The sequence below is a fragment of the Sinocyclocheilus grahami genome, unplaced genomic scaffold (genome assembly GCF_001515645.1).
Source record: "Sinocyclocheilus grahami isolate Dianchi unplaced genomic scaffold, SAMN03320097.WGS_v1.1 scaffold365.1, whole genome shotgun sequence".
NCBI classification, from domain to species: Eukaryota; Metazoa; Chordata; class Actinopteri; order Cypriniformes; family Cyprinidae; genus Sinocyclocheilus; species Sinocyclocheilus grahami.
The window spans coordinates 874,832-902,075 of NW_015505544.1; the positions used below are offsets into that span (position 1 = coordinate 874,832).

At 36.5% G+C, this 27,244-nt stretch overlaps 1 protein-coding gene across 1 annotated transcript in view; it reads right to left on the bottom strand.

Annotated features, from left to right (window-relative positions):
- Positions 1 to 779: 779 nt before the first annotated feature.
- LOC107549183 (contactin-associated protein-like 2) overlaps positions 780 to 27,244 on the bottom strand; it is a 57,826-nt gene continuing 31,361 nt past the window's right edge. The window contains exons 5-9 of the mRNA XM_016230174.1: positions 22,268 to 22,438; positions 13,166 to 13,384; positions 8,942 to 9,178; positions 4,385 to 4,618; positions 780 to 928 (exon numbers count right to left, since the gene is read on the bottom strand). Of these exons, the coding sequence (XP_016085660.1) occupies positions 780 to 928; positions 4,385 to 4,618; positions 8,942 to 9,178; positions 13,166 to 13,384; positions 22,268 to 22,438 (1,010 nt within the window). The remainder of the gene's footprint in view (positions 929 to 4,384; positions 4,619 to 8,941; positions 9,179 to 13,165; positions 13,385 to 22,267; positions 22,439 to 27,244) is intronic.

Genomic DNA, 27,244 nt, shown 5'->3' on the forward strand with positions numbered 1-27,244 from the left:
AAAATATGAAAAATCTTACTGATCCCAAATGGTAGTGTATCTTTACACATCTTTTTCATTTTATTGTAATGAAAATAATTTTATTATTTAGATTTTTTGGGGGAAAATTATCAATAAAATATTGTTCCATAATGTAGTTTCTAATTCAAAATTGGCACTTTTACTCAATATATGTAATAATTAATAATAAAACATTATTGTTATTATTAATATTATTAGTAATAAATTAAACAAAAATAACAAAAATATATAAGAGAAATAAAAATCGAATTACATTAAGTATCAATAGAATTTTTCCCGTAATATAATCCCTAATTCAAAATCAGCACTTTAACCTAATAGCTATATACTGTATTTTTATACAAAGCTATTCATTTGTTTAATGATTATTACACTAATAAAACAGTTTATTATAAATAATTTCATTTTATAATGAATATAATATTATTATAACAAACATAATATCATAAATAATTTATTTAAAACATTGGCACTTTCAGTATAGCAACATGCTTCTGTCCGCCTTTACTGTAAAATTAATTATGAGCTTTAGTAGATTTTTTTGGGCAATTCACATACAAATTTATTTGTACGGCACAGAGAACAACCTGCTAACAAAGTAGTTGTCCATGAAGAGTGTTTCAAATAAGTTCCTTATGAGGTTTTATTTCGGTTAAAATACTACCTTAGAAGTGAGAAAGCTAACTACTATATTATTGGATAAGTATTATAATACTTTCGGCCAATGTTTCTGATTGTAATATTGAGAGTGGTCAGTTTCATGTGTTTCCCACCTGCACTTCTATGTCTCTCTCCACCCGCGAGATGTTGACGGTGTGGGGCTGCCCATTGGCCAAGTTCCTCTGGTCAATGTCGATACTGAAGGGTTCTCTGAGACCACCCAAGTTGTACCGCAGCTGCAGGGAACCTGAGTAAAACAGGGTGAGACATAAAGATCACATTTACCCAGAACTCAACCGCACTGCATTCTTCCTGGATGCAGAATGCCTGAGCGAGTGAGAATTGTGCATCAGTTCTGCACCCTGACATCACTCACCTCTACTGCACTGTACAATGGCCCTACAAGCTGCAGGGAAGAATATTACCTCATTTGGGTTACAGCTCAGGCCAGCAAGATAAATTTGCTCAGAGACTACAGAATAAAATTCAATGTGGGCTTAGGCAGCTAAATTTAAAGAATAAGTATCACCAGTCTTGTGTGCCCACTTTGGGTTTTATGGAGTTTATGGTGTTTAACGAAAGGGAATAAGGGTCATTTTCTTTAAACACCAGATGCGTTTTACTATTAAACTAAAAAAAAAAGGATCACAGTGTTGTGCTTATGCCAAACAAACAGGAATGTAATTGCCTGCGCTCCGCCATTTGTCATATAATTAGCTTTTACTGTTGCACTTCCACTTTAAAAAGCAATTTAGCCTGCTGCAATAAATTTTCCTTTATTATTACAGTGCAGTTTCAAAACTGCTGCAGAACAATCATACAGTCACACACAGATGTGTGTATTGCATCAGCATCCGGACTTAATGATGAACGAAGACTAACCAGGTGCGATGCGATAGGTTCGCAATTTGTCTGTTCATATCTGAAAGCAACAATGCTGTGCGAGGCGGCACAATAAAAGCTAATCAGAACATATTTGATGTTCAGTGTTGGGCAATAATTAAGTAAGTAAAGTACTTAGTAAAGCGTTACTGTAATTTGATTACTTTTTTTAGTAACGGAGTAATTTAACGCGTTATAATTTTCAAAATAGTAATTAGAGTATAGTTACAAGCCGAAGTCTTTATACGTTACTGCCGCGTTACATTGCTGACAGAATGCAGTGTTTTATAATCTAGAGATCTAAAAAGGATGTAGCACACGCACTGTCGAGTGCCAGTGGATTAGAGACGGATGGGCGGGTAGACACTCGTGTGTGTGCGGGATGAGGGAGAATAAAATGATTCACGGGACTCCCGCAAAATAGAAATATCTAAACATAAAATATCTAAAACAAATAAATTGTTATTCATCTATTGCAAAAAAGCAACATGAACTAATATAAAATATAAACGATTAACAGGTGCAAGCGTATGCAGAGTTTCTATTTAGGCTATAACACGTGTTTGCAGCGTTGAGCAATTAAGTGCAGAAATGTGCGTGCTCATGAATCCTCTCATTATAACACACGAATTGTAGACATTATGAAAGATTCATTATGCATATCAAGCGTAGCGTTAGTTCTGGCAGGTCATGTTAGTCAAGCTCGCATCAGCTGACTCTCAGCTGATACCCATCAACCTATGGGAATATGACACCTATCTAAGTATTCATATATAAGGTATTATCAGCAATTTTCGCATTGCTCAATAGCTTATTACCCTCCTCCATCCCCAACTCCTCCTCTGTCAGTCAGGATTCAGCCTTCTGATTCTCCTTTGAATCAGACTAATTCTAAAATGTGTACATAACATTATTGAACTTTAACGATATCTGCAACGATAGCTGCTCTCCCTGCTCTCATCCATGCTAGGCTGCATGGATGCGCAGGGAGTTCTTGCCCAGAACGGAACCATACCGCCAATTCAAACTGTATGCTAATTGTCAATCATCTTTGATGATAGTGGTCCTGACAGAAATATTTATTGTGTTATAATAGAGATTTGTGAGATTGCGATGAACTGAGATGTCTTTTAGAGATTATAAATGCAGCGCTCTTTGCTGGCATTCTGCCATGCCAAACCATGCATGCAGCAGCCGCTTGCTTTACTTAAAAATAACAGTGTTCTGTGAATGTTGATGCTTTAATAACAAATATTTATCGGGAGCGTGTATGCTGGGATTTCATAAATTTAATGGAGAAAAAAGTAACGTAACTAGTAATGTAACTAATTACTAATTACTTTTGAAATAAAGTAATCAGAACAGTAACGTGATTACTTTTAAAAGGAGTAATCAGTAATCAGTAATTTGATTAAATCTTCAGAGTAACTTGCCCAGCACTGTTGATGTTAAATACACAGTTTGGACAAATGAGATTTTAACCGTTCATCTCACACCATGGTCCCTCAACAGACATTTTACTGACTTTACAAGTACATTCCATTATTCTGCTAACTCTAACCATAGAGCTACTGTATATACACAGAAGCCTCATTAGCGGTTGTTTCTATAGACCAATTTCGGTGTTTGCAAACAGTGATGATGTTTTTGTGGGCGGAGCCTATCTGGTGGCAGAAAATTACAGTTTTAAAGTAGCAGTCTATGGAAGCCATGGAATAAAAGAATTTAAAAAAAGACAATTTTGAGTTTATATTCCAAAATTCTGACTTTTTTTCTCGCAATTTCGAGATCATATCTCACAATTCTAATAAGAAAAATCAACTCGTCATTCTCTCTTTTCCCCTCGGCTCAGAATCATTAGTTTATAATCCCACACTTCTGGCTTTTTTCCCCTCTGAATTGACAATTTCGCAAATGTTGAATTAAATTGACTTATAAAATCAAAACTAGGAGACATACACTTGCATTTGAGAGAAAAAAAGTCAGAATTGTGAGATAAAATAGGTACATGTTATAGGTTTAAATAGTAGGCTATTTCATGCTGTAACTGTAGGGCTAATACAATATGTTCCCTATGAACTGCATATGTGAATATTATGTAGACCTACTGTTTAAATCAAATTTATGCTTTAAACGTAGGGTAATCATAGCAGGTTTCATCTATAGTCTGTCCATTTAAACTTCTGTGTTTAGCTTCAAATGGCGACAGTATTTTATAAAAATACTTTGATAGTATTCTATAAAAATTATTTGCATTACGATTCTAACATCCAAAGGCACAACGATACATTTTTTGTCTTATTCCATGTAGTTTACACGTTTCCCTCCACCAGTGTTTTTCTGCCACCACAATGCGCGCAGACCTGCAAGTGATGTAACTGTGACGTCTACTCCAAATTGGTCTATGGGCCTCTATACATAAGTCATACGCCATATTTGAAACTTGATTTGACACTTGAGAGAAAGTTGACTATACGTCTGCAACCGTATATGCATGTATGAATATCTATTTTTGCAATAGAATTCAGGAGGCGATTTTGCTAACATTGAAAAGTCACCACAGTTTAAAAATCTGTAATATTGACTTTAGTTTAAATCTTGCCAGTTTTTACAAACAGAGGCCGCACAATGTTGTGGCATCTTGGAAAACTCACTCGTTCTTAATGTGAGTGATGAAATGTTGACCGTTCTAAGATAGAGGAAGTGTTAACCTGTTTGGAGTGGTCGAATGTGGAATCTACATATTCTTTGGGGAACCCAAAATGTTTTTTCTTTGGAACTGCAATAAAAACACTCTTTTTTTGACTGAACAATATGTTACCATTTTGACGGAGCACCACGGCCATGTAATCCTGGGTTTTCGAGCTGACATAGACCAGAAGGCTGGGTGAAGTAGAGGTGCTGAAGCTGAAGGCCAGATCTTCACGTGTCAGGTTGGTCTCGACAGGAAGGTTGTGGATTACGCTTTTCTCATCCAGGCTGGAAGCTGCAGCGACCACTTCAGGTACCAGATTATACTTGACCAGTGTTCCTGCCTCAAAGTAACCACCAACATCTGGAAAAAATTAGGTGTTTCTTCAAACAATACCGACTATTAGGTAACAGTCTTGATGGTCCTAGAACAACAATTTTAACAATCGATCAGATTTGAGGGTTAGGTATAGTTAGGAATATGCCAGAGCAAAAACAATCATATATTGTACTGATACTTTTATGTACACTACTGTAAAAAAAAAAATTGGGGGTTGGTAAATTTTTAAATGTTTAAAAGTTTCTTAAACTCACAAAGGCTGCATTTGTTTGATCAGAAATATAGTAAAAACGGCACAGTATTACTGTACAATATTATTACAATTTAAAATAACAGTTTTTCTATTTTAATATATTTGAATAAATAAGTGTAATTTATTCCTCTGACGGCAAATCTGAATTTTTTTTTATAGCAGCCATAATGTCAGTCTTCTGTCACATGATCCTTCAGAAATCCTTTTAATATGCTGATTTGGTTTTCAAATAATTTCTGAACAATGTTGAAAATGGTTTGTGCTGCTTAATATTCTTGTGTAAACCATGATAAAAAAAAAATTCATGACATAAATAAAAGCATTTCTTTAAAAATAGAAGTCTTTTGTGACTTTATAAATGTCTTAATTGTCACTTTTGATCATTTTAATGCATTCTCAATAAAAAAATGAAAATTAATATTCCTTATTGAAAACAAAAAATATTTAAATATATTATTATGTCTTACTGTCCCCAAACCTTTGAATTGTAGTGTATGTGTTGAATTAATAAAGAAGGTAATCTAAAACTAAGTGTAAACTCTGAAACCTGTTTCTTAGCCTGAAAAAGTGATGCAAACTGCACAAATGAGATGAATCGTGACATGTATCGCAATATGAATTGTATTGTGAGGTAGCTGGTGATACCTAGTCCTAATTAAAACTATGACTCTTTGATAGGAATGCTGTTTGAGGACCAATAAGAGATGATGAACCAGGAACACATCATACTTCGGGCAAAATCATGGCCACCATTCAATAAATGTGCACTGGGAATGTATAAGTGATGTCTGACTTGGCCATCTGAAATAGAATGGCAAGGAAACTGACATTACTGACATGTTTTGTATTCATGAGGGGCTTCTTCAACAGCTATAAACCAAGAGGACACTTTCCTATTACCTTTTTACTTGAGGGAGAGAACAAAAGTCCTTACACGGATCGTTTAACCCAACTGCTAGGACATGTACAAGTGTGCATGGATTTGTCTTACACAGAAGCAGTATAAACAACGCAGGATTTGTTGCATGGGTTAGAACAGGAAGAACCATGGGAAATCAACATGGGTAATGAAGTAAATACACACAAGGGTAAAAAGAGAGTGAACAAATATGACAATGTGCACCCGCAACGAATATCTCATGTACACAGAGGATGAAGCGGGTTTATCTGTTATTCATGGCATTCTCTCATTCAGCCGTTTTACCCCCGGGAACAGAGCGCTAAGTACAAATGAGCTTTGTACAAATGCTGTATTGGGAGCAGGAAGGAAATCAGTGCAGGGACTATAGATTGGTTTAATAATTTGCTGCGAGGCCCTTGAGCAATCTTTACTTTTCTACCAGGCTGCAACACACAGTTCAGAGGCAACTGAGAAAGACCCACCATGTTTTAGTAGCACTGCGGGACAAAAGCCTCGACACAGCGGGAGCATGTAAGGCAGGGTAAGGATGGTACAGATATAAGGAATTACAATTCTTGAGTACAAAAAATCCCATCTGTGATGTGTTCTGAGTACCAACAACTTTACAGGCCCTGGATTGGATCATTTATCTACTGAACTACTATTACTTTGAAGTCCCACTGAAAGTCCCGCAAAGCCCAATCCAGTCTCATGGCATATACGTACCTGGGGGCACATTTTTGCAAGATGCGAAATACGTATCCCATCTGTGATGTGTTCTGAGTACCAACAACTTTACAGGCCCTGGATTGGATCATTTATCTACTGAACTACTATTACTTTGAAGTCCCACTGAAAGTCCCGCAAAGTCCAATCCAGTCTCATGGCATATACGTACCTGGGGGCACATTTTTGCAAGATGCGAAATACGTACCAATAAGTACATATCACTGCAGTTTCCAAAAAAATGAACACTAGAGGCAGTAAAACTCCGACACCTTTTAAATTATTTTCACACGGAGTATGATTTTCGCACAATTACTTGAAGAGTATTATGTTGTGACTTCAAAACATTTTTAATATGCTGGGAGATTTGAAAACGGATGCTTTTGAGTGTTAGCACCGCACATATGCAGCTTCATATCAATGGGTTTTCATAGACGATAGGTTTGTTCGGTAGCTCACGGAGTATGAAGACGTACTTGAGAGGCGAGGAGCTCTGGTTCAAATCCCGTGTAACTACGGTTCAACAAAACAATTCAAATCTGCATATAAGGAAGTTAAAATGGCACGTTGCATCAAAAAATTTGTTTTTATATCAGTTTTGCATTTGTTAACACTATCAGGTAGGTTTAGGGTTGGGTTTGGTGTTGGGCATATTTCCAACACGATAGAGCATTAACTTTTAGCGACAGTCCCCGGATATTTGAATTCTGAATTGCCGCAATACGTACCTGAAGAAACTTAATAAAAACACAGCAATACGTACCTATATCAACGTAATAAAAACGTGCCAGGGTTCACGTATTGAACCCGTGTTTTAGCGCCACTCAGTGGACATTTCTCTTTGAAACTGCGGCGAAACGTGCAGTAAGGTACGTAAAAACGATGTTGCAGAAATGTACGCAGAGGTACATATTTTTATGAGACTGGGTTGGCAAAGTCACACCCTCCAAACCTGCATGAGTTTCTTCCTTCTGTTGAACACAAAGGAAGATATTTTGAAGAATGCTGGTAACCAAACAGTTAACCACTGACTAGCCATTGACTTCCAATGTAGGGGAAAAAAATACTATGGAAGTCAATGGCTGCCGTCAACTGCTTGGTTACCAACATTCTTCAAAAATATCTTCTTTTGTGTTCAACAGAAGAAAGAAACTCATACAGGTTTGGAACAAGTGGAGGGGTAGTAAATGATGACAATTTTCCTTTTTGGGTGAACTATCTAAGTACAAGATTTTAATTTTGTATTAAAGCAAGTGATCTTTTAATTGTCAAATTATAATTTTTTTTTGCATTGAGATATTTAAAATCTGCAGTGTTTTTTTGTAAAACATTTTCTACCTGTGAGTTTTGCTTTTGGTGTGAACAGGCTTTCAGAGCTACTTTTCTTAGACTTAGTCTTAAATGAGCCCAGATATTTTAGAAACATGTAATTTTTAGGTAGTAAAAGGGTTATTTTTTCATTCTCTATATCTTATTGGCTTTGCATTTAGGTAGAGGGATAGTACACCCTCAAAAAATCATTATTTACTCACCCTCAGGCCATTCCAAACCTGTATCACAAAAGAAGAATTGTAGTTTGAAGAATTGTATTTTTTTGTTAGTTTTTTAAACCATACAATTAAAGTCAATGGGGTCCAAAGCGAAACGAAATGAACAAAAAACACTATGACCCAATTGAGTATCATGCACTGACCTAAAAAAAAAAAAGCAAAAAAGCAAAAAACTAATTTTTCTTCTTGTTTTTCTTTTTCATATCTTCTTTTGTGTTCTGCAAAAGATAGAAACTCATACAGGTTTGAAGCGACATGAGGTTAAGTAAATTTACATTTTTGGGTGAGCTAACCCTATAAATCTAGAAAAATTGCACTAAATTGCATATAGACATGAGAAGAAACACATCACATCCACAGCTCCAAATCCAAATGAAGCAGCAAAGTGATTCCTCTTCCTGGAGTGAAGGTGATATGTAGTATGAACCACAGATGTAAGGCAGCCTGTGGGAGCAATTGCACTGACCCAGAGGCAAAGAATCTGAGAGAATTCGATATTGACTGCAATACCCTAGACGGCACAAGTAAACATGTGTAAAATGGAAATGTGAGTTAAACCATGCAATTACGAGGTTGTTCATGCATATTTCAAACAGAAGGAGATGTTGAAAGCTGAGGGCAACCACCAGAGGCCCTGACTCACAGTGAGTCGCCATCTTTAAACCGACAGCACGAGATGCTTGATGGAGGTCTCGACATAGAGCACGAACTACAGAAGGTGCCTGCTCATGTCAGTGATGCTATTACTATATTCAAATGAGGGAGGCGGAGCTTACATGCAAAGAGTGGCCCTCAGATATTACCGCTCCGTTACAAGTTTAGAGAACTGTTCGGTGTCATATCTCTGGTTAAGGTGTACAGACTTCACAGAAAACTTTTTAAAAGTATGAATTTCTAATCTGCATACGCATACTGACCTTTTGAACAGAAAGGCCCATCATAAGCAGTGGTGGAGCAGTCACAGGAATAGCCGTTGTATTTCTCCACACACTTGCCGGCATTACGGCAATACATCCCAAAACTGGTGCAGTGCCCCGAACAGCCAGGTTTTACACCAGGAGTGACTTTTGCCCTCTCTTCTAAGTCAAGGGTCACCCCGTTCATCTTCAGAGAGCGGATACATCCAAGAAATCCTCTCTGACCTCCAGCTGCACCTAGATAAGAAATAGAGACAAAGACTAGTGAATATTACGCTCGACAGTGGTCTTAATAAAAGTATAAGTGGTACACCAAAATTACTCAATCATTCTTTTTTCATTGCAGGCTTAACAACCAGCTTAAAAATAAAAGGTTCAATTAGAAACATTAAGTTTCAGCCAGTAGTTGAACCTTCTGGTGGGTTTCATTCATTATGGCATGTACCATTCAATACAATAGACCTTAGAGAAATTAGACATCATTAGAGTTCCACTTCCAGGAGAAAATAAACATTTGCCACTTGCTCAATGTCTTGTCTGGACATCTTTTCATTATACGAAGCTGCCCATTTAAACAGAAATCGTACAATCATTTGCTAGATTAATACTAGATTAATAGTAAATGTCCTAGCAGGATGCATCAATTATTTACTAACGGTGAACAATAAAAACAAACCCACAAGTACAATCCTACTACAATTTATCAAACTGCCAAAAGAGGAAATCTTGATCAATTCCTCAAAATAAATTACATGGATTGGAGTATACAGTATATAGATATAATTGCAGTTTGGCTATGCTTTACAGAAAAAAGGAACAGACAACACATTATCAAAGTTTTATAAACTCAATTTAACTCAAACTCACATCAACGGTGGAGTTTTAATTGAGCTGGTGACCTGGTTGGCCATTTAATACAAAACAAACTCACTGAATCCTTTGCTAATAAACCTGAGAGCAGAGCTCTTATCATCAAATGTACAGTAAATATGCTGTGCTATTTCTAATACTTGAACGACACAATGTCTCATGTTTCAAGGACGAACATGAGATAAAACACAAAAACACATTTTAAGTAACATTCTATTTATTCTGCAACATTGTTCCAATCTGATTCATGTCACTTAGCAGACATTTTTTACGGCCTCGTTTGTTGCTGAAGAATCTATTTCACAAAACTTTTTTCACCAGCACTGTTTTAATAAACACAGAAAGTGAGACAGCATGAATAAGCTTAAATGAGGAAAGAGGCTGTTATGGCGAGCTGTTAAAACCCTTTTGAAGTTCTGCCTCCATCTCTGATGAGCCCTGAATCGGAAATTATTCTTTAATAAAACTGTAATGAATTAGCAAATTACATGAATTAGACCATCCTGCACAGTGGAATATATATATATAGATATATATATTCCAAAATATCACAGATAGACAGACAGACAGACGGGTAGTTTCAGTTTGTTGGTGTAAATTTGACAAAAAAGGTACCTACTTTCCTGACAGGCCCATGATGCTGGCTTTCCTTTGGAGAACCAATATCACCCAGATGTGCAAGCAATGAAAGAAATAAAAACAACACCAAAAAAAAACAAAAACATGCAGTAATGAGAAAACTTAATGCATGATCAAGACCAGGTTGCAAGGAGAACACAAAAAGAAAATAAATCGCAAGAAGCAACTTGATGGTGGATAGTAAAGAAGCATTAAAGATTCATGCAAACAGTGAATACAGACATACACATATTATAATACCGTAGACGAATGCAAACGTGTTAGTGGTTGCTAAATCAAAGGTCTGCTTGTTATTTAAGATGAAGTGAATGAGAATAAAGAACGAGCAAGCATTTAATCCTCCATTAAATATAACGTGACCAATATAAATGCAAAGCAAATTCAAATAGACACAAGCATCCATGGGTGAAAGGAAATAAAGGGCAATCTGCTTTATCAAAAAATGATGGCATGGGACTAAATGGTCAGAAAAACTGAGCACGGAGCAATTCACAAGAATTAGAAAGGAGGCCAGACAGATGCTGTCCAGACCTGTCAGGCATCTGTCTGGCCTCCTCTCCAATGCTTATGAATTGCTCCGTGCTCAGAGCAACTGGTTTATATCCGCTGAGTGGGCATAAACCAGTTAGTTTTCCCCACTGAGGGTCAGGGTCTAAAGACTGAGAGTTGCTCTCCATGAACAGTCACGCCAACATTTTACATTTCTACTGAAACAACGGACAAGGATTAGACAACCTTTAACATTCATTTGGACTGCAAAGCTCATTACACCTAACCTAATGTGCGTGATAATGAAATTGACATGCCAGTCCAATATTCTTCAGATCTGTTGAGAATAAGAATGAAATTTTCATCTGCTTCATGGACAAACATGCAAATGAGACATAGAGAGGGTTATGGCTTGGGCAGTGCAATACATTGAATATTAATCCATGATTTTGCTGGTTGCAGCATCCAACATACTGTCCCTTTAAAGAAATAGTTCACCACAAAATAAAAATTTGCAGAAAAATACTGTGATTCTTACAAACATAAAGCTTTCCACCTTACAAGACGTTAACTGATGGACTGGAGTCATATGGATTATTGTGATGTTTATCTCAGATGTTTGAAAACTCATTCTGACGGCACCCATTCACTGCAGTGGATCCATTGGTGAGCAAGTGATTCAATGCTAAATTTCTCCAAATCTGTTCTGATGAAGAAACAAACTGGGCTGGCTTGAGAGTGAGTAAATTTGTAGAACATTTTTATTTCTGGGTGAACAATTTCTTTAAAGGGACAGTCAAACTAAACTTTGAGCATGTGAAATTTATTTGGATTAGTTTCAAGATCCAATATACTAATAGTATCTAATTTAACTTTGGTGGACAAAATGCAGATAGAGTTGGTTAAGATAAGATAAGATAAGCTTGATTAATTTCCATGAATTAGTCTACACTATCCATTAAAAAAACAAACAACAACAAACAAACAAAAAACAACAACAACAAAAAACAAAACAAAAACAAAGCTGTGCTCATATAAAATATTTGGTTAATGTTAAGTTATACTGTTGAATAAACATAAATAATTATTCTTCCTTTAGTTCATTTTAACTTTAGTGAAAAACTAAATGTATAGTAATTTTTCAGATAAAATAAATTAATAAATTACATAGCATAGTATATTTTATTATGTCATATAATACAATTATCAAACATTCATAATAATAATAATACACACCTGTATACTTCCTGTACTGTAGAATTCTGCTTGAAACCCCAATCAATCAATTTGATATCAATAAATACTTCTTGGAAACGTGGACATTTTTTCTGACGTCAAGCTTTAAATACACAAGCTAGACAAGCTTTCTAAAAGCTCTCTCAAGAGAGCCACAGAGGTGCATTATCTTCCCCTTTCTTAATGAGCGTCAAAGTCATTTGTTGAAAAGAATCAAAGCACAAAATAGCACATTGAAAGCCCAAAGCGATTCTGTTCAAGAGATAATTGCCTCATGAGTGACACGGCTTGTTCACACTTTTAAAGGCATAAAAAGATTCCTTGCTAATGTTAGCATAGCACACGACACCATTATTAGTCAGATTCCCTGCTGTGTCTGAGACATTTTTCAGCCATATTCAGTCAAACCAATTTTCAACTTCCTTTTCTTTACAGTGGACTTTTTCATACTTCGGAGGCGAACAAGTTCCCCAGGGTTCCATGTCATTAAGTGCAAGTTGTAATAGCTACACCTGCATTTAGGCTGCAGACTATAAATACATTTTCACTTTCAGACACAGGAGAACATAGAGCGCTGTGCGCGAGACTGCTGATATTTCAGCAGAAACAGCGAGAGACAGAGAAAAAGAGTGGAAAAGAGATAGAGAGATAAAAGAGAATAATTAAAATGCAAAATAACAGCTGAGAATGGAGAGATTCAGGAGGAATTGTGTATTTTTTTGAACACGATAATGAAGAAACATCCTTTTTGTCCATCCTAATCAGCAATAGATCTCATCTGAGATCAGATTTTCAAGAGTTGTGCAGTCCATCAATAATATTATGAATGCCAACCAAAGAACAACAGTAATCCAACCTCCAACAATATAACTAAGTATTAGCAGGCTTCAGTACTGTAGGGGTGGGTGTATGGAAAAATGTGTTTGTCTGAAGTCCTCACCCACATGAATCCATATATACGCTATATGTGGATGTACATGTGGTCCTTACCCACATAAAGCTGGCTGTAGAGCTCCAGGCGTGTGTGTCCCTGTGTAGGTGCAGGTCTGACCTCCTGGTATTTCTGGTCTAGTTGCAGAATGGCCTCTTTCGTGCTCCTCTCCGCACTGACCCGGTGCCACTGGTCATCGTTCAGCAAGGTAGGAGAGTGCACGTTCAGTTCCACCGGCCCGTTTCCTACATCGAACGAAAACGACACCACCGTGGGGGCTATGAAGAGAAACAAACAGACAGAGAGACCGCTCAAACTATTATAATGCCCAGCAGACCCCTGAAACTTTCACCACTTGTTCTTCTGAACAAGATCATGTATAACAAAAAATAAATAAAAATATAAAATAAAAATAGAATAAACAGATTTGGAGGAATTTAGCTTTACATCACTTACTCACCAATGGCTCCTCTGCAGTGAATGGGTGCCGTCGGAATTCCGAACAGCTGATAAAAGCATAACAAAGTACACAACAAGTACCCCACATGACTCCAATCCATCATTAAGACGTCTTTAACGTCAACATCTTCTTTCCGGCCCCATAAAATGCCCCATAATATTTCTTTCACCAGTAAAAAAAAGGCATCTCATCTGAATAAGAGAAACATGCACAGATCAAGCACGGTTTACAAGCAAAAGCAATTCTAAACAAATATGTTGGGGGATTTTGATATCAGAGGACAGGAGGAGATTAACTTTTTCACTGGAGGAAGCATTATTATGGATTAAGGTCTTAGTATGAATTTTGGCCAGAAGCAACAGTTAAAAGTTGAAATGCCTTTGTGATGGATTTACTTCTTACAAACACGCAGCTTTTCACTTCACAAGAAATTAACTGGACTGGAGTCGTGTGAATTTTCGTGATGTTTTTATCAGCTGTTTGAACTCTCATTCTGACGGCACCCATTCACTGCAGAGGATCCACTGGTGAGCAAGTGAGGTAATGCTGAATTTCTCCAAAGCTGTTCCAGTGTAGAAACAAACTCATCTACTTCTTGGATGGTTTGAGGGTGAATAATTCTTATTATTTATTTTAGCAAATCTTTATTTTTGAGTGAACTATTCCTTTAATATGCATTATATTGAAACTGTAATTGGTGGTGAAACATTTTATGCACTTAATAACAGTTATTTTTAACTTACATTTTAATTGGTAAGTAATTAATTAATTGTTTTTCTATGTGTTAGATTACTTGTCTAAAAAATTACATGAAATGTCAACCACAGGTTGTTCTGCATGTTTTAATTCAATGGCTCATTTAATGTTCATATATTATTGTTTTGCTTAATAATTGTTTTGCAGAACAACAATACAATGTTGTGACTTAAAATGCAGAATTAACAAACTCATCAGACTGCTTCGCTCAAGCACGCCATTAAAATTCCTCTTAACAGCCCTAAACTGAGTTGGAGAGTGTTTATTCACCATGCTGAATTCATTTTAGGCCACAGCACCTTTTAATGAGTCAGTGTTGCATATTCTCCTACATAAACAGTGAAGATTGACAGCTATACTCCTGTAGGAGAAGATGGTATTTATGGCAGGAGAAAGGAGAAGAGGCGCGAGGTGTGTTTGAGCCCTGACTGCTGTGGTATGTCATATTTAGCCCCAGAGGGCCGGGCCTCTTGGGGTTTAACCCTTGCTAAATCCTGATTTAGAAACATCCTCCTGACACCAGAAATACGTCAGAGCAACAGTGCCATCATCCACCCTCAATCGAACGTTACTGTCTGACACAAACGCTGTAGTGCCATTGTGTTTAAAGACTGCATACTGTATCCAGAGATAAGCCACATTCTCATAATTATTCATGACGCCACATGATAATTTCCTAAAACAAGCTCTTCAGACGCTCAGACAGCGAGTTGGTGTCACACTTCGAGACACCTTTGAAATGTTTATGCACAACATGCATTGCATTTATTACAGAGGAGTTTCTAGAGAGGTTGACTGGAGCTCATTTGAGAGTCTGATAGTCACCACAAACACCATCTATCCTTATCGAAAGTCTTTTAAGTGTTCAAATCACATATATTTGTGAACCAAAATCATGGGATAAACTACAAAAGTGCATTCAAATATATTTTCAGTGCAGAACACATACTGTATATAAACCACTCATTAATGCATTAAATTACAGATACAGTTTCAAAACAGGGACTAAATTGTTTCATTTTCTCATTGCTTCGGTTCATTTTCACAAGCAAATATTTCAAAACAGACCAAAATGTTGTTAACACAAGTCATATGCAAACTGTCCCCTCATTGGTCAGAATGTTATGTTCTGAGGTTTAGCTCAGTTGACTGAAATTTTCAGAATTTAAAATGAAAATGAGGGCTTTCATGTTTACTATAGCACCAGAGAGGTAAATATTAATTTAAAATGAACAATATGACACACACATGCTAATGTATGTACTGTACAAAGCCAAGAAAAAACAAAGGCCTGCCATTTCGACTATTTAATTCAATTATTTAAAAAGACAAGTATGTCAGTAAATTCACTGGGCTGACCGGCTCTGTTCGGCAGGGGTTACTATGGCTGCACAGATGCTGAAGGCAATAACTAAATTGGATTTGCTTAGTGTTGGCAGCACAGTGAGCCTGCAGTGATAGTCAGCCACTGCTATTGTCACCATCTTAGGAAGCTAAGAGAAGTGCTGATATGATACCAAATACCTGGCAGCTGCAGGGAGACACACACAGTGGACTGTCCAAACACAGCTCATTTCTGCCATTATGATCAGATTTTTCCTAACAATATCTGCTATTGTGATTGTGAGCTGCCTACCATTAGTTTTATTTGTTATTTATGCCAAACAATAAAGGGAGGTCTGTTTTCTGGTTTCTTTTGGCCGGAGTGGCAGGGGTTCCTGCTGCTCTCAGTAGGGGGTGCTATTTTACTGTACTACATTCTGATGCAGATGTTGCAGGAATTAGGGATAAGTGTTCGACTGGCATTCACACAGCCACCTGTTCATCTCAAATTCTGAACTGGAGGAGGAGATTTATGACACAGTCAGTCAGAACCCTGTGAGCAAAGGTCCAGTGCCATCAGAACAGGGCAACTGAGGTCAATTTTAGCTCAGTTATAAGTTAAAAAGCCCAGTCTTCGTTTAGAATATCTTAGTTTTAACATTTAATAATTCATCTTTTTATGATGGACTTAGTTTTGGTCATAGTCTAAGACTAAAATTCTAGGCCTGGGAGAGGGGCAAAAACAATCTATATATACCAAATGAAAAAATAACAAAAAATGACGATGCCATGGTAAAAGATTTACTATGACCTTCGTAAAACAGTGAGCAAAAAAAATAAAAATAAAGAAAAAGAAAACAAAAGTAACAAGAAACCTCTCAGAAAAAAATTGCAGCTCTACTGTCACAAAAAATATCAAATTTTTGGGCCCAATTGAGATTTTACCGTTCCAATGTGTTAATCCCAAAATATATGCCCATAAAAGAAAGAAACAGAGTCATTTGAATTGGAACATAAAAATATAGAAACTTTTGTAATTAAACACCAGTTAGCTTTGGACAAACTCCAAACACAAAGAGGAGACAGTTAACAGATTGTAATAATAAATGCTGTTATTTTGAACTTCCTATTCATCAAAGAAAAAAAAAAAGTATCCCGGATGCTACAAAAACATTACTTTAAGATTAGGGTTGAAAACACAACAGTTTTCAACAATAATAATAAGAAATGTTTTTTTTTACCACAATTAAAATATTACACCAACCTTCTTTAAACAAATATGCATTTACAGTAAAATGTTTAGGTGTTTAAGCACAATTAAGTCGCAATAACATTTTGTTTTTTATTCTGTGATGGAACACAAAAAGGATTGAGACTGTAAACTCAGAATTGCAAGAAATGTGTGAGAAAAAAATCACAATTACCCATTTTTTTCCATGGTGAAAACAGGCCTCCATAATTAAATGTTTAATTTATTTAACAAACGTACTGTACTTTATTTAACATTAACTGCTCCATTCTGTTCTCCTTCTGTTCAAGACCATCAGAACAGAACAATTTCAAGTGCATCAGCATGTGTGTTTTACACACACAATAAAAGCTACATTCACACAGCATGAAAAACATAGTTTTGTTAAATCATTCAACATAATAAAACATAATTACATATAATTTTAGAGCAATCACTAAAATATTTAAGATAAAATGATAAAAACATATTCAAATCAACACTCTAAATAATGCATAAAACAGATTTTTACAAATACTTTTGATTGAGCATGCTGCCCAAAGTCAGAACGCAGAGGGCAGCTGATCTAGATGTATAATTGAAATCAAACTCCCACTCGACTGTAACCCAACGCGGTGCCCTCCACTCATTTCATGCTCTGAGTGGATTTCACTGGGCCTCAGTTTTGAGCCGTAACTGAAGAAAACCAGGCAGGCTAAAATAAGGAAGCAGGATTAGGAGTCAGGGCATAAATCGATGAGACATAATGGAAGGCTAGAAAAAAGGTGCAGAGCTTCAATTTCACAATCTGCTTCTCTGCCTACACACACACACACACACACACACACAACTGGCCCGAACACACTCTTATTCTCACACAGAGGCCAGCAGCCAGGCCTGATTACTCTTCTTTTCAGGAAGGATTCATGCAGAAGGTGAATATCCAGCTTTAGAGAAAAGCTCTGGAGTGTTTACGCTGGGTGTCGCTGTAGAGGACCTACCAGTACGGTCGACAAGCTTAGACACAGAAGCTTAGACTCAGACACTGATACACACACAACAATACACATGCACTCTTGAACTTTGTTTTTGCTCTCTTTACTTCACTGTCCTCTCAGGGGCGTAGGAATCATTGTAACTTTCTAAGTTTGACTGCTCTCAACTTTTTGGGAGATAATCGTTGTATTCTAACAGCTTTGTTTTGCTTGGCCTTGGTGCTAAAGAAGGAAAACTTTAGCTGCATATGTAAAACAATGGCTTCATGACTGAATGGCAGTAGCCTGAATGAACACGTAAATGGTAAGTGGTAAATCCGTCTGTGCTCTTTTTAATTGTTTTGAAAAGTAAACATGCTAGATTGATGTCTTTGATCATTGCACCTAGCATAGACGTTCTTTAATGCAAGAGCTCATCCCCTAAAATAGCTAGAACCCACTCGCCTTCAATTATTTAAAACTACTGGGCGAATGTTACATCATCTAATTAATATTCATGAGACAGGCTGATGAGGTTTTTAATGTGTCGTCCTCAACTTTTTAGATCAATTCTGCTCTCTCTATTCTCTATAAAACATCAGAAAAATGGTAAAGTGTGTAAATTCTGTGCCACTACTAGGACCAAAGAGTATTGCAATTTCTTTTCTTTTTTGTAATGGCCTGGGATAACAATATTGACTTCGGGGCAGACTTCCTCTTTGGTCAGTAAGATCTTTTTCTTTTTCTTTTTTTTAAAGAAATTAATACCTTTGTTCACCAAGGATGCATTAAATTGATCAGAAGTGACAGTAAAGACATTTATAATGTTACAAAAAAGATTTCTATTTCAAATAAATGCTCTTTCAAATAACTCTGTAATATTGAAAAAAGTATTACAGTTTCCACAAAAATATTAAGCAGCACAGCTGTTTTCAACATTAATAATATTAAGAAATACTTTTTGAGCATCAAATAGCATATTAAAATTATTTCTAAAGGATCATGTGACACTAATGACTAGAGCAATGGCTTCTCAGCTTTATCGTCACAGGAGTAAATTACATTTTAAAATATATTAAAACAGTAATTTTAAATTACAATGACATTTCACAATATTACTGTTTTTACTGCATTTTTAAATTAAATAATTGCACCCTTGGTGAGCATAAGAGACTTTTCAAAAAATAAAATAAAATAATAATTTACTTTGAAGAAATAAAAGTATACATGCAATTAAGACAAAGTTTAACATGTATCAATCTATAAAACTAATAATTAGCCTAGCTCAGATAATTTGGTATCAGAGGAACTTGAAGAGAAATGTTTGAGGTCATATATTTAAATAACATGAAACCATATTTAAAAAGTAACATTCTGGCTTTTGATAGCAGACTGCTCAGGTTGTGAATCTGAGAATCAGGAGATTGAGAAAAAGTTTCCATTGAATCTCACGGCTTTCTAGGAGAAATAATTAAATATTTATGTGATCCTATTTGTAATTTTTCTTTCCTACACACCAGCCAGTTCCGCTTTTGCTAAGACGCAGAATCTCTAGCTGAGTAAAGTCCCTGAATGAGAGCTGAAAATGGAAAGGCAGCACATCTGTCATGTCGAGACCCTCAGTGATCTCTGATGCCAATAACCTTTTGCTCTCTGGAGGGCCGTGGCACTGCTGGGGCAAAACGAGCAGCAATAAGCGCTAATGCTTTCCTGTTTCCTCCATATTCCGATCATGCCAGGCTCATTCAGGGCCACTTTGTATGCATCCGTGCCCTGCTAGCAGTACAAACACTCAGTGCGGTCTTCTCCATGGACAGGCTTGCAGACTTTTACATGTGCTGTATGCATAATGCCCGGCTGGCCGTCTCTCTCCCTGCACTCCTCCATCAAGTGATTGATGTTTTGCTGTCACCAGCTTCTGAGAAAGCACTAAGCGAGTCGCTGTTCTCTCTGCTCGGTCTCACCTGAAGCTTTTTTTTTTCTATTTTCATTTAAAAATGTTGAAGAGTTGAAGAGAACAAGATTTGCTTCTTCTCACAATTCATAGGAAGGGTAAAGCAGTAGGGTGTAAAAATAATGGGTTATGTATGGATTCTGGAATGTGTGTAAATGAGAGAGCAGGGAATGTGACGTCCTCTGCCTCACCATAACCCTCGTGTTCCCTCGTGCCCCTGAGATGAGAACAGGGAGACTGCAGGACGTGTGAATTTGACAAAGGGAGCCACTAAGCAGCTTTCCTTCCATCCGTGTGCGTCTTCAGAGCCCTTGAGAGATACACCAATGACTGGGGTGACGGCTGGGGAACACACTCCAGGCTTAGGATTGGGTGTGTGTGTGTGAGGGTGTAAAAACTGAAGAAATTATTTCCTGCTACCCAGAACACAGTATTCCGAAATACTCATCACATAAGAATAATTTTAATATAACTTATTAATCAGTGACACACATAGAACACAACTATGAGGCACTACACTATCACCAGGGAACCGATAGCCTATTATAATATTTTTGTATGTTTATATTCACTTTCTATTTATGAATACCACATTATTTGAAAATCTCAAGTTCATAATATAATATAATATAATATAATATAATATAATATAATATAATATAATATAATATAATATAATATAATTAGGATATTTCAAAATCTATATAATATAATAATATATAGTATATAATATAATATTAGATTAAAGAATTTATAATAGTTTCTATTTATACAGTAAGTTTATAATATAATAAATTACAACATATAATAATATATAATGTAATATAAATGAACTATTAAATGAATACCAGTATAAAGTCTATAGTTATGTAAATAATAATAGTTTAAATAATCTAATCTAATCTAGTAAAATATATTTAAAAAAATAAATGTGAACAAGACAAAACAGAAACAAACAAACAAAGAAATAAAAAAAATACCAGAATATTTCAAAGTCTATTAATTTTATAATATAATATAACATAATATTTAAAAAGTAAAATAAGCAAAAGTACATAAGAGATTATTATTATTATTTTTATTATTATAAATAACCTACATAATAAAGCTTTTATTTGTCAGTAAAAACTGTTGCTTTAGCTCATATCTTTAATAGTTACCAAATTTGTGCTCACAGATTACATTTTCTTTCTTTTATTTGATTTGGATGAGACCAAAAGTGGGGACTTGTGTATTTTGTAATCAGTCCATCCATTTTCACCAGGTTGATTCATTCAGGCCAATTTGCAGACTGGTTGTGAACACAACAGATGTGTATTATGACACTGACAGAGCAATCAGCCAATCAGAGCAACACGAAGACATTACTGCTGTGTTTATTTTTTATCTGATGAACACCTCTGAGAAGATATATGAGTGAAAGTATTATGGTGTAAAATAAATTATTAAAGACATTGTTTATAATTTAGATCCAAAAATAAATTCGCAATTTATTGTATGTTTGTGTATGCATAAAATCCATTAGCTATTGACTATGTAAATGCTAAATCTGTTTTTTTTCTCCTCTGGCCTTCAGTCTAGGTAAAACTAGAACAATCAACTGGTGCAGAAATGGGAGACAAAGCACATAACAACAACATTTAAAGATTTACACAGACAATAAATTACAGAGCGAATAATCGTTCTGCAACAATGAACCACTTTAGAAAACATGAAACACCACATTCAACACAAGATTTATCCGCAATGGTGTATTTTTGTGCTCTGCATTGCCTATTGTGCAGTAAACAGTGTGAAAGAGCAGCCAGCTCGGCTTGTAGGGTGAAAACTCAATCTGCATGATAGAGATTCGCCTCTTTTGCTTCTTTTTTACACAGTGAAAAAATTTAAATCCTCAGTTATGTTGCCTTATGTATAATCTAGGCATTTTTGCGGAAATAGGCTGTAAAATGTCAGTAAATAGACATTTATAAGCAATTATGTTTTAATTCACCTGTGTTTTCTTTTTCTTAAGCTTCCATTTGTATAACAGAGAACAATCAGCAGAACATATGAGGCGAATGTATTGTAATCAGTGCTGCAAACAGACTTTTCTTTGTCATTTCATCATTTCTTATTCTGATATTCTGCAGTTTAAAGTTAAAATGCTTTAAAGATTTTTTAATGATTTGTTTATTACAAAGACACAGCTTTTCACTTCATAAAACATTAATTGATGGACTGGAGTAGTGTGGATTACTTATGGATTATTGTGATGTTTTTATCAGCTGTTTGAACTCTCATTCTGACGGCACCCATTCACTGCAGAGGATCCATTGGTGAGCAAGTAATGTACTGATAAATTCCACACTTCACAGCAGTAATTGCACAACCATGGGATTCAGAGAGCAGCAGGACAGACAGACAGATACAGAGAAAAGGATAAAAAAGAGGAAGAAACAAAGACAACATGAGCCAGGCTCTTACATTTCAATTCCAGACGGATGAAATCCGTGTTTCCAAGGTTTTCCAGGAACACGCCATAGGGAGCAGAGGTCTTGAAGTAAAAGGAGATATCAGCACTCGTTTCTCCTTGAAAAGTGGAGAAGTGCAGGTACGAGGATGGCGTGTTGAATGATGCAGCATTCCAATAGCTTCCTGTAAAACGGATCAGAGAACAGGCCGAATGTAAGTTTCAACAGTTTTGCTTCTGAAGTCTGCAGTCAAGGTCCTTTTTTATCCAATATCTGAACCAGAACAGCATTAAACCACCATGAAATTCACAAAAGCAAAGCTTTCGCTGACACAAAATGACTTATTGCATTGCAATTCTGCACTGTGTCCAGTCTTCAGAGGTCTCATATACTCAAAGAAACATCTGAGAAGTGACCTGTATAATCAAAAAACACTTAGGAGGAAACCACCAAACAAGAGGAAAACAACAATTTAATCATACAAGTCAACTCTTGTCACAAATCTGAGTGGGGTGCACCATTCAGGGCTTTAGCTAGTTCTTGCCATTACGTTGGTGAGTGCTGTGTATGTGACCACAGTATGTATGAGATCATGTGGTGCCTTAGAATTATTTCAAAGCCAGCTTGCCAACATCTTCCCTTTCCAACAGCTTTCATGGTTTGACCCCCACCCATCGTGTAATAGAGGCACACTGAATCCCCACTTATCTGAGTAGAAGAGACAAAAATAAAGTTAATTTCTCTCTAAGATGATGAGTAGTGCATTTTTCAGGTAAGGGGGATATTTTGGGAGATAGCTGAGCTGAGGGATAAAGTGAGAGATCACTCAAAATCAAACACAAGTTTGAGGTAAGCTTATGTTTAGCTTGAATATCTCCAGAGCTTTGCTGTGGACAGTTATTAGACAATCTGTGGCTGGTTTTAATGTGTGTGTGCATGTGTGGGTGATAACATGCCAGCTCCCATTCGTCATTCTGGTGAAATATCTCCATGTACAATTAAAAATAATATTTGCTACACTGCATTCTTGCATATAATTCCTGTTGACAAGTATGCAGCGTTTTGGATGCTAGCTTTTGCATCATCTGGGATTCTATAGACAAAAATCTGAAATTCATGATTAGGGCTAAAGACCTTCCATAAAGGAAAATAAGAAACTAAATATATATATAAATAAAAACACCCAACTGCAAATATCCAAAATATTTATAATGTATTTGGGGTCAATAAGGTTTTTATTTATTTTTTTTTTGAGAAAAAAAAATACTTCAGCAAAGCTGCATTAAATTAGACAAATGTGACAGTAAATTATATTGTTACAAAAATTGTTAAAAACTTCTTGTTCGTCCCACCCCTTCTTTAAAGAAAACAGGTCAAAAATAAATAAATAATAGTCCACTAGCTAAACCAACTTCAAATTAACTTGGAAGTTCAGCAGGGCTTGTTTATAGGCACTTTCTTCTCATATTCAACAATGTCATAATAAATAAACAGCAGAATGTCTGACTGAAATATTTTTTTGCTCAGCTACTGGCTAATTTATTTTTTTGAGAAAAAAAAAAATACTTCAGCAAAGCTGCATTAAATTAGACAAATGTGACAGTAAATTATATTGTTACAAAAATTGTTAAAAACTTCTTGTTCGTCCCACCCCTTCTTTAAAGAAAACAGGTCAAAAATAAATAAATAAATAAATAAATAATAGTCCACTAGCTAAACCAACTTCAAATTAACTTGGAAGTTCAGCAGGGCTTGTTTATAGGCACTTTCTTCTCATATTCAACAATGTCATAATAAATAAACAGCAGAATGTCTGACTGAAATATTTTTTTGCTCAGCTACTGGCTAAATGCTAAACCACAAACACAGTGACAGACACAAACACATTGCCATTAATGACTGAGATCAGATCTATCCCTAGACATTTACTGTGACTCATGTACTTTAAATCAGAAAGCTAAATAATGTCAGCACTCTCTGCTCTAATGTCGTGCATAAAACACAACTGTCGCAGAAGACAGAGAATAAAAGATCTAAGGAAGGAAAAAAACAGAATGTGATGTAGAGGAACAATGTGACAATGGACCGGAGAGATATTAGAGGATGATGTCATCTCAAGACAGATGGAAACAAAGAGAAACGGAAAAAGAGAGAGAGACTACACTGTAAAAAAAGATTTTTCGAAGCTGTAAAAAAGATTATCAGACAAGATTTACAGGAAAAATACTATTTCAGTTTTATGTTTAATTCAAAGTATTGCTTGCCATTTTCTTGTAATTATTTGTGAAATTTGCTAGCAATTTCTGAGTGAAAATGTTTGTTTCCAAGTAATTTTTTTTGTAAAGTGTAAAGCTTAGTTTAATTCAGGATCTATTCTATTTCATTTCTAACCAATGGGTCAAAGTTTAGCTGGTTAGTATGACCAGGAACTATAACATTCTGTATGTTTTTTGGTGAACTACCCTTTTAATAAATCAGAAGTTGTTAACTATTATTGTTATTTATTATTACTATTATTGTATGTATCCTTAAATACACACTTTTAACAATAAAAAAAGTTTTTGCATGCAGCCAGTGAAGACAATGCAATAGAAAGATTGCCTTTGCATCACACAAAAATCCAGATTGCAAGTAGTTACATTTCTGCAGAATCAGCAGCTGCAAAAGCATCACTGCTGTATAAAGCTACTGGTGTGTACCTGCAAAAAATGTTCACCCCATCAGCACTGAATGCCAGAGAAATCAAGGTCCCATTCCTTTTCTTTCTCACAGCCACCTATATCCCATAAATCGCTTTCTATACATACAAAAAATTTACTAAACTTCACCCAATGCTTATTTGTCCCTGCACTCACTTGTTCTGTGAATAATGTGTGTAAAGTGTAAAGCTTAGTTTAATTCAGGATCTATTCTATTTCATTTCTAACCAATGGGTCAAAGTTTAGCTGGTTAGCATGACCAGGAACTATAACATTCTGTATGTTTTTTGGTGAACTACCCTTTTAATAAATCAGAAGTTGTTAACTATTATTGTTATTTATTATTACTATTATTGTATGTATACTTAAATACACACTTTTAACAATAAAAAAAGTTTTTGCATGCAGCCAGTGAAGACAATGCAATAGAAAGATTGCCTTTGTATCCATATCACACAAAAATCCAGATTGCAAGTAGTTACATTTCTGCAGAATCAGCAGCTGCAAAAGCATCACTGCTGTATAAAGCTACTGGTGTGTACCTGCAAAAAATGTTCACCCCATCAGCACTGAATGCCAGAGAAGTCAAGGTCCCATTCCTTTTCTTTCTCACAGCCACCTATATCCCATAAATCGCTTTCTATACATACAAAAAATTTACTAAACTTCACCCAATGCTTATTTGTCCCTGCACTCACTTGTTCTGTGAATAATGTGTTTCTGTGTTGACTGGAGTAGGAGGAGAAGCAGAGACGTTCACAAGCCCATTAGGGAGGTCTGAGCTTATCACAGCAGCACAGGAACAGCTCTTTTATTCAAGTTTGCTGAATGTAAGACTCTCAGTCTGTCCATCCATTAACACCCAATGTTCCAGCACATACTAATTTAATTATTCGCCGATTTGCAGAATTTTCGATGGGAGCTGGTGTTTTTTTGGAACAACGTGGGGCGTTTTTAAATCAGGCTAATAAGGCGGTACATGCGGCTGATTAAATATGGCTCCTGCCATGCAACAAAAGGCAGTGAAACAATTGATAGTTCACCCTGTAGATGAGCCTCGCTCTCCTTCCTCAGTGAAGGATTACAATCTTGTGTTCGAAATGGAATGTTACACTGATTGTTTCAAAGCATCTCAATTTCACGCGTCACTTCTGGTTAGGATTTTTTTCTTTTTCGGATAAGAGTTTTGAGTCATGTCCAGATGTGATTTAAAAAAAAAAACTGATTCAATAAGATTTGGAGTGTTCTTGAGCTATGACAAAAGTGAATGAACGTTTGGAAATTCCTTGAGAATTTCGCTTTCACAGAGTCAAGGACAATGACAGTAGAGGTGTGAAGCACAAACTGATTTACATTGATGCATAATGTTACATGCGTAACCTGGAGATATTCCCCTTCAGGAACTCGAGCTGCGTCAAAACGCTACGGGAACGAGAATGCCAACGCCGCCAGACTTGCAAATCCCTAACAACTAAGGCGAGAGAAAAAGGGAGCCAGGAATGGCTAAAGTAGGCGGGCCCGCCATCCCGAAGGCCAACTTCTGGAGGAGTGAGCCTTGACCCCCGAAGGAGAGGGGAGATCAGAGGGCTCAAGACTATGGAATAGCATCCTGATCCACCACTTAGCATAAGCTCCTCTGGCCGGAGGCCTCGGCCTCAGCGCACCGCGGATGGCCGCAATGGCCCCCACGAAGACCTCTAGGGTGGAGTGGGTCAATCCTGTGGATAAACAGGCCTGCAGGAACTCCAGAACTGTACCAAACGGGCAGTTAGCTGGGTCGAGCTGGTGGTCTCCGCACCAAGAAGTACAGTTTCCTCATAGAGGGAGCTCTGGATGGAGGATGGTCTCAACAACCTCGATTGAGAGACCGGAAGCTATGAGTTGTGCCTCCTCAGAGGCCACACCCACAGTTTCCACAGCTTCGGGCGGGGGCGCGTCCTCCGACTGTGAGAGGAGATCTCTCCTGACGGGAATCTCCCATGGAGCGCTGTCAAGGAGCTGATTCAATAAGATTTGGAGTGTTCTTGAGCTATGACAAAAGTGAATGAACGTTTGGACATTCCTTGAGAATTTCGCTTTCACAGAGTCAAGGACAATGACAGTAGAGGTGTGAAGCACAAACTGATTTACATTGATGCATAATGTTACATGCGTAACCTGGAGACGTTCCCCTTCAGGAACTCGAGCTGCGTCGAAACGCTGCGGGAACGAGAATGCCAATGCCGCCAGACTTGCAAATCCCTAACAACTAAGGCGAGAGAAAAAGGGAGCCAGGAATGGCTAAAGTAGGC